At 34.4% G+C, this 9527-nt stretch overlaps 1 protein-coding gene across 1 annotated transcript; it reads right to left on the bottom strand.

Annotated features, from left to right (window-relative positions):
* Positions 1-3700: 3700 nt before the first annotated feature.
* On the bottom strand, positions 3701-5152 carry LOC104121690 (protein PELPK1-like). Its single transcript, XM_070174826.1, has one exon. It carries the CDS (start codon positions 5150-5152, stop codon positions 3701-3703), a length of 1452 nt encoding a protein of 483 aa, XP_070030927.1.
* Positions 5153-9527: the final 4375 nt, after the last annotated feature.

Genomic DNA, 9527 nt, shown 5'->3' on the forward strand with positions numbered 1-9527 from the left:
ATAGGAAAATTTTTTGACTATTTTACCCTTATTTATATTTTAAGATATAATCTCTTTTCATTTAATAGTTACTCATAATTAAGGTATTTGTAGTCTTCAAGAACAATTAATATTAAGGGTAAAATAGAAAAAAAAATGAATTTACTCTTGAACTTCTAAAATGACAAATAATTTGAGACAACTATTTTTAAAAATCACGACGAATAATTTAAGACGGAGGGAGTAGTTTTTTTTCTCTCAATTCTATTCTAGTAGTAGAATATGTGTTCCATTAGCTTTGTTTGATTCTTTTTGTTTAGTTTGCTTTGCCTAGTTAATTAGTTGTTTGATCATTAGTTTTTATCTTCCTCTAAAAAATTCTTTTTCATGGGCATCTTCTTTGTCCTAATTTTCTTATCATATTTGGGTTTTCTATCATTTGAAGGAAAAAACACCATATTTACCATAATTGAGTGTTTATTGTAATGAAAAATTGATAGAAAATGAATTAGAGTTGCTTATCAATGAATTTGGGAAGAAAAAGTTCTTCAAAAATCGCCTCAAGAGTGTGTGGTTGAGAAATGGTGTAAAATGAGTTAAGTTCCGTTTTCTCCTCTTTTACCTAGTTGCAGGTATTGCATTTGCGAACACTTGTTTGCAAATGCGATAAATTTTCGCAAATGCGATACAACCCTTAACCACAAATGCGAGCTAAGCTTCACATTTGCGAAGCTGCCAGCTGCTAGCTCCAAGTCGCAAAAGTGACTGAAAAGTCGCAAATGTGAACTCTCAGAGGCCGCAAATGCAATCAAATATTTGCAAAGCGAAGTACCAACCCACCAGCCCCTTATCGTAAATGTGATCATTGGACCGCAAATGCGAGCCAGATCTCGCATTTTGCAGATTGACACCAGAACCAGCATTGCACGAGCAATCCTAAAACCAACCAAACTCATGCGATACACACCTGAAACTCATCCGACCCCCTCAGGCTGCAAATCGAATATATACACAAGTGTAATAATATTATACAAACTTGTTCGCTACCTCAAATCATCAAAATAATATCAAATAACAAGAATCGATCCTCCAAAACTCAAGAATTTTCAACTTAAACTCAATTTTCACAATTTCACACATAATACACTGAAACGCGTTCGGGTCACCCTGGACCCTAACTAAACGTGCGTACAAGTCCAAAAATATCATATGAACCTGCCGGAATCGTCAAAACATCGATCCGGGGTCGTTTACCCAAAATGTTGACCGTGGTCAACTCTAGCATCATTTTTAGTCAAAATTTTATCTTCTTCAAAATTTCAAATAAAAGCTTTTCGAAAAGCTACACGGACCACGTACGCAAATCAAGAAACATCAAATGAATCTATGGGAGGTCTCAGAACACGAAAATTAAGGCTAGTACTCAAAACGACCTATCGGATCATCACAATTTAGTACCAGAAAATGAAATGTTACTGGAAAATGGGGGTTTTAGAAACTGAAACTGAATCATTTCATTACTCATTTTTCATTTTTCTAAATATCTTAAAGGATTAAGGACATTTATTGATAGTAATAAAGATTGAAGAAATAACGGTTGTCTATTTATTCCATTTTCGAGTGAACGGTGTGATTCTTCTTGACCTCACTATTACAACTCTTCAATGCAGTCGCAAATCTTCATAGTCTTTCTTATTAAAAATAATGAATAAGCAATTAATAAAAGTGGAAAAGAAGCAAAGAATGAGCAAAATATTTAAAAAGATAAATTAAAGAAGGACAAAAAAGATAAATAGATTTTTTGGTCAAAAAGAGGTGCCAAAGTCATCTAGGCTATGCCCTCCTTTATATTAATATATAGATAGATATTTGTCTAATGCTAGAACAGTAGAATTATAATCATTTATAATGGCCAATGTGTACTAATTTAACCATTCGTAAGCTTTAGTAGTCCTACACAACTATGCTTCAGTTATTCGTGGAGAAACAAATCAAGCATTTTGTGTTGGAAAAGTCGACATTAATAACAATATTTATTTATGAATATACACGTAGAGCTTGAGTCATGCTAGGTATTATTCTGGAAAACTATTTAAATAGGGCAAAACAGATCCTGACTACTTAAACTTGCACCCGATTGTCAACCCGGTAAATGAATTTATAATTTCCCATTTGAACACCTCAACTCATACAATTGTGAATTAATAAACCCTTCTGATAGTTAACCATGCATATGTGGCAGTGGCACAGGTTATGTGGATAAAATGTGTGCAAGTCACCTAATTAACGCACGTGAATACAATAATTTGATTTTAAAAAAATTCTAAAATCGAGAAAAAATAAATATTTTTCGTCTATTATTTTGAGAGGCTATACAATGTCATTTTCCCTAAAAAAAAAAATTAATTTTGAAATTTCAGGGATCATGGTTTCAAAGTGGTGGAGCGTTCTAGTGTAGTTTTATGGTGGTCTATAGGTGGAAAAGAGTGGTGAGCTTGTGGTTTTAGAGACAGCACAATTAATGGAGTTGTCTGTGTTGCTTCTTTTTCCCCTTTTTCCGGTCTCTGGTGGAGATAATTTCTACTGATTTCGACTTATATGTGATGGTGTGGTCTCTGGTGGAGATAATTTCTACTGATTTCGACTTATTTGTGATGGTGTGATGGTGCTAGTGGCAGAGGTGTGAGGAGTTGATGTAGTGTGTGTGATGGCATTGAAAAGAAAAAGAAATTGATAGATGGAGTTGGCCTATCTGTAATGGACGATGAAGAAGAAAATGAAATCAAAATTTTGATAAATTTGTTAAAAGAAGTGGGGCACACAAATTATACACATCAAGCAACAAATAGTCCTAGAATGTAATATGTTATAATGTCAGCACAATTGTTATACATACCCCATTTGAGGGTTCATTAGTTCACAAATGTATGAGTTGAGTTGTTTAAAATGGAAAAGTTATAAGTTTGTTACCGAGTTGACAATCGGATTAAGTGGCCAAAGTACTGTTTTACCTTTAAATAATTTGAAAGTTTCCCCGAATTAAACAGGTCTTCCTCTACGGGGGAAGAGCAAGAAAATAAAATTTAAATAACAAACCAATAAGTGAGGAAATGAGAATAAGAGAAGGAGAATTTAAGAGTATGTTGAAGTAAATGATCACGAAAAGAAAAATCGGGGCAAGAGAGAGAGAGTTAACGAAGTTTGTTTATGATTGCTTATGATTGAAAATAATGCAGTTATAATTAGCTATTTATAGATGTAAAATGGTCTCTAATCATGACACGTGTCATAGGTTAAAAGTCATTTATCAATAACCTCCCATGCAGGAGTCATTTGGCTAATTCCCTTTGCCACTTCATAATCTTCCATGCATGAAATCATTTGTCGAAAGCATTTTGAGATATTACCAACAATTTGGACTGATGGAAAAAATTATTGCAATTCATGATATATTTATCTCAGGCGTGAAACAAAAAAAATGAAAAAACACTCTCTTGTTACAAATAGGAAGTACATCATGACAAAAAACTAACATAAAAAAGAAAACTCAAAATAGGAAGTAAGCAATCACAATCGTTAAAAATAGGAAAACAATAATGATAAACTTTTGCAGTTCGTACTTCTGTTGACTTGGCCTTCATCAGAATCCTAAATTGACAATGAATATGTCCTTCATATACTTTGCTAGAAATGACCGAACACTAAAAAATATGTGAGGTCTTTAGTAGTAAGGTGGTGGTGGAGATGCTACTGGAGGTGGTGGAGATTGGTAATCCTCTGAGTTCTTCGATGATGGAGAAGAGTTGTAACTAGGATGTTCTTGGTTAGCATACTTAGGTAGTGGCAAATTTCGAGAACGGTATGAGGCAACTGTTGGTAACTTGAAGTAAGGTTTTGGCATTGTCACCTTAGATCCATAGTTGTCTTTTGACATTGAAGGTACATTGTTGTAATCTTTGGGTACTGATGGAACCTTGTTGTAAGCATTTTGAGGACCTGAAGATACCTTATAGTAATTCTTTTGCACAAAAGGTACTTCGTAAGTATCTTTATGAACATGTTCTGGGACTTGAGGCACGTGATTGTAATTATCTTTTGGTACAAATGGCATTGAAGGTATTTTGTAGTACTCTTTTGAGGCTGATGGTACCTTACTATAAGTATCTTTTGGAGCTGATGGCACCTTGTAATACTCTTTTGATGGTGATGACACCTTAGAATAAGTACTTTCTGGAACTGATGGTACCTTGTAATACTCTTTTGGTGGTGATGGCATCTTAGAATAACTATTTTCTGGAACTGATGGTCCTTTAGTGTATGTAGTTTCTGGAACTGATGGTGCCTTAGTATAAGTACCTTTTGGAGCTGATGGCACCTTAGAATAAGTACTTTCTGGAACTGATGTTACTTTGGTGTATGTAGTTTCTGGAACTGATGGTACCTTGTAATACTCTTTTGATGGTGATGACACCTTAGAATAAGTACTTTTTGGAACTGATGGTACTTTAGTGTATGTAGTTTCTGGAACTGATGGCGCCTTAGTATAAGTACCTTTTGGAGCTGATGTCACCTTAGAATAAGTACTTTCTGGAATTGATGGTACTTTAGTGTATATAGTTTCTGGAACTGATGGTACTTTAGTGTATGTAGTTTCTGGAACTGATGGTGCCTTAGTATAAGTACCTTTTGGAGCTGATGACACCTTAGAATAAGTACTTTCTGGAACTGATGGTACTTTAGTGTATTTAGTTTCTGGAACTGATGGCGCCTTAGTATAAGTACCTTTTGGAGCTGATGGCACCTTGTAATACTCTTTTGAAACTGGTGGCACCTCAGTATAAGTACTTTCTGGAACTGATGGCGCCTTAGTATAAGTAACTTTTGGAATTGATGGTGCCTTGTAATACTCTTTTGATACTGATGGCACCTTAGTATAAGTGCTTTCCGGAACTGATGACACCTTGTAATAGTTTTTCGACACTGATGGAACCTTGCTAGATGTGTCTTGTGGAACTGATGGTACCTTATATTCGGATCCCGGGGAATAAGGTTTCTCTTGATTCATAGTGTGCTGTGGAGAATCACCATAAGGTGTATAGGCTGCAACAACACTTGTGGCAACCAAGCAAAATGCTATGGCATTTACAAGTTGATGTCTTCTTGAGTTCCCCATTTAAACAAACACAATTCCCTCTATGGAATTTTTTTTTTGGAACTTTTGGCTTTTAATGTTTTATTTATCCTAAAAGATAGTTTCTACCACTTTATTTATAGCACGGTATAAGTCCTATTTAAAATAAAATAAATCCCTCCCCTCCTTGATTATTGATCCTATAAGTGGTTGCCCAACATGTAGTTGATGGTTCTCTTGTCGTGGATGCCTTTTGACGCTATTATATTTTTAAAATAGCATACACAACAAAGAGAAGATTAGGATTCGTTAATATTTTATATGATTAATATAGAATCTTAAGTTAACTAGGAGATTGAACCCTTTCAAGACCGAATTGCTTGCACGTCTAGCTACCGTTTTGGATAGACATTTGATTTATGGAATATACGCTTCTTTTATATAGCATTTATTGACATATCTTTTCTTTTATATAACATTTATTATAGAAAGAAACATATTGTTTATTCGATAACAGTAAGATCTCCCCAAAAACTATGTCCAAGGTTTGGATAGTAGTGTATCTCCACTATTGGTCATGCCCTTTGAAAAAGAAAATGATAAAAAAGTCATGCCCAAGATTTGCTTTGAAAGGACATATATAGCTTAAATAAGCAGACAATTATGCGAATAGAGACTTTTTCTCGATACTAATTTTAGGGTAGGCACTTTGCACGTGTATCCATATAATGAGTATAGAACTTTTTAAGAAATTGTCTAAATATTAAATAACATGTTTGCATTATAAAACAAAAATTAAAAAAAATATAAATTCTTGAAAAATGATGAATATTTATCCTATTTAGTTGTTTCAATAAATGTAAAAATATGACTTATCCGATTATCTTATTTCTTTCTCTTTTCCTCCCTCTATCTTTATCTTCTACATTATTAATTATTTGTTTGTTATTTGTTTTGATTGTTAAGTATCAGTTTAAAATATTATACAAAAAACTAAAGAAGTAAAAAATATTATTTGAGCAGATAATTAAAGAGTTCAAAGATGATATCGAATGAATTCATGTTATAATATAAAAAGAATTCTGGTCATGTTATATTATTCAAATAAGAAATAATTTATATAAATTAAAATCTCGATTGCTTTTAAAATTTATAATATCAAGACTTCCAAAACTATTCAGATAATGAAGGATTCAAAAGGTAACAAATTAATGAATGTATCAGTTTTCAATCATTCTATTTGGATTTAGCAATCACTTTTATTTGCACTTGCCAAATGAAGGTTAGGCAAAATTAGAGACACTTGTAAGATATTCTTGAATTTATGTGTGGGCTCTTGTCTTTGGAAATTTATGCTTCAAGCGCGCGGACGAACAATTGGTATGCGCCCACCGCCTTGAGCATGGGCTCGTCCCACAATTCTTGTGCAATAGTGTGTATACTTCAAAGATCATAAACAATTCATTATTAACCACATGACTTGTCAAAAACTCTATTCATTAATTATATTTTAGAAGTTGAGAACACTAACATCGTGTCATGAAAGTGGATTCGATAAGACATTTTATATGAAAATTCTTCTATTTTTAATGCACGAGAAACTCAAAATCTCGTGCTAAATAACGTGGGGGTTCGACTCCTCTTCGAGGCTTTCTTCAATTTTTTTTTTTTTTTTTTACATTATTGCGTATGATAAAAATATTTTCATATATGTGCGTTATGAAAATTATTACTTAATAATTAATGTTAGTGATTAACAACTTACAAATAATTATATCCATTAATGCTTTTTTGGTAATAAATTAGAGTACTAAATTATTTGTTAATTTTTAGTATTTTATTAGAAGCACATAATGCCAAATGGTGTTATGTAGTTTTTAATTGTTTTCTAAAAGACTGAATTTCCAAAAAATCAATCTTTAAAAAAAAAGTTAACAATGAAAAGAGACTCTTAAACTTAAAAGGAATACAAATTATTCGAAACTATCCTAATATGAGTTTGCATTCGTTCTTTTAAGTTTGTTACTTATGAAACATCCCATTTTTTAATCAATCGTTTTTTCAACATGTAATTTTTTAAAATTTCTTTTCTCCTACATGCCTAGGAACAAATGCGAATTTGCAATATTTTCTAAAGCTTCTAAACCTAAAAATGTAATTTTTATGCATTATGTGTATTACTTTTTTTTTTTGTTGCAAATATGGTATACTACATAATTAAAAAAAGAAAAAAATATGTAACGATCCAGCCGGTCGTTTTGAGCATTTACATTCCGTTCAGCTATTTAAATTCTCGAGCAGCATCGTATGATGTATAATGACTTGTGTGAATCGTCGGTGTAAGTTTTCAGGTTATTCGGAATTGATTTGGAAGAATGAATTTCATGATTGAAGCTTTAGAGTTGGAATAGTTGACCAAATTTGACTTTTTAGTAATTAACCTCAGCTTGGAGTTTTGATGGTTTCGTTAGGTTGGGATGGTGATGTTGCACTCGGGCGTATGCCCGGATTCGCATTTAGATATTTCTAGAAGGTTTCGGCGCTAGTTGGCGAAAGTTAAAAATTTGAAGATTTGAAAAGTTTATAAGTTTGACCGAGAGTTGACTTTAAGGATATCGGATTAGGATTGTAGTTTCGGGAATTGGAATAGCTTCGTTAGGTCATTTGGGACTTGTGTGCAAAATTTGAGCTCATTCTGAGATAAATTGATATGTTTTGGCACGAGTTTTGGAAGTTGAAAGATTCAAAGTTCATCAAGTTTGATTTGAGGAGCGATTCGTGGTTTTGATGTTGTTATGCGTGATTTGAGGCCTCGAGTAGGTTTGTGTTATGTTATGGGACTTGTTGGAATGTTCGGACGTGGTCTCGAGGAGCTCGGGTGTGTTTCAGATCAATTTCGGACCATTTCTTCTTCATATTGCATTGCTGGTTTCTGCTGAAGTCTGGTGCGCCAAAATGTTCTTCGCGATCGCAGATAAGTAGATGCGATCGCATAGAGGAAAGATTTGAGCTGGACAGTTTCTTAATCGCGATCGCGATTTGATGGATGCGATCGCATAGCTTGGTGTCAATACGGTACGTGTTCGCACAATGGAGGCTACATTCGCATAGTGTTGAGACTGGGCAGCTGGGAACTGGAATTTCCTCAACGCGTTCGCATAAGAGGTGACACATTCGTGAAGTGTGGGAGCCTATGTGCTTCGCGTTCGCATGGTTTAATGCGTGATCGCGTAGAGTATTTGTGGAGGCAGTGTTGTTTGTTCATCGCGATCGTGAAGGTTTGTACGCGATAACATAGTGTATTTCTGGGGCAGTGCATTTTCCTTCTTCGTGATCGCGATGGTATTTCCGCGATTGCGATTCATTAATTCGACCAGTGAATATAAAGTACTCTGTTTCAGGGGTTTCAGCCATTTTTATATATTTGAAGCTATGGAGCTCGGATTGAGATGAAATTTGAAGCGATTTTCACCATATAGATTGGAGTAAGTGTTCTCTACTCGGTTTTGATTTTATTTCATGAATCTATCTTCGTTTTTGACATTTGATTGAGGATTTCAAGAGAGAAATTTGGGGGTTTTGTCTAAGTTTCATAGAGTGAATTTTTGAGTTTTGAACATTGATTGAGAGTCGAATTTGAGTGAAACTAGTATGGTTGGACACGTAATTAAATGGGTTATCGAATTTTATGAGTTTTGTCGGGTTTCAAGTTGCGGGCCCGGGTTTGACGTTTTGGTTGACTTTAGGGCTTTTGATTAAAGATTTGACCTTTATCAATTGGGTTTGTTTCCTTAGGCATTATTTGATGTATTTGAGTTAATTTTGGCTAGTTTCGAGCCGTTCAGAGGTCGGTATGCACGGGGTGGTATTTTTGGAGCATCGTTTGGCTTGGTCGGTATTGGATTTAGCTTATTCGAGGTAAGTAACACTTTTAAACTTGATATTGAGGGTATGAACCCCTGGATATATAAGATATGTATTTGGTGTTGAGGTGATACACATGCTAGGTGACGGGCGTGTGGGCGTGCACCGTGTGAATTATGACTGGGTTATTTCTGTGGTACTGTGTAGTTACCTAATCTTGTTTTATCCATGAGATTTCTACGTGTTAGAGTAATTAAGCTATGATCCATGTTAGAAATCATGTTTAGGCTATATGCTTATTCTGTTGGGACCCACTTAGGTCATATCTGCTGTGAAGTTATTTGCTTAAATAGCAGTTACATACTTAGTCATACTCATTCATTTGCATATCATATCTCAGTCTCTGTTGTTATTTATTGGTACGTCATATCATCATTTTTGGCTGATTTTCATGACATTGTGAGCCCGAGAGACTGGAGAGACTGATGACTGAGTAAGGCCGAAGGCTTGTTTGTGAGTGATATTTATGGGATCGGGCTGCACGCCGCCGCAT

This window comes from Nicotiana tomentosiformis, chromosome 1 (genome assembly GCF_000390325.3).
Source record: "Nicotiana tomentosiformis chromosome 1, ASM39032v3, whole genome shotgun sequence".
In the NCBI taxonomy this organism is placed as follows: Eukaryota; Viridiplantae; Streptophyta; class Magnoliopsida; order Solanales; family Solanaceae; genus Nicotiana; species Nicotiana tomentosiformis.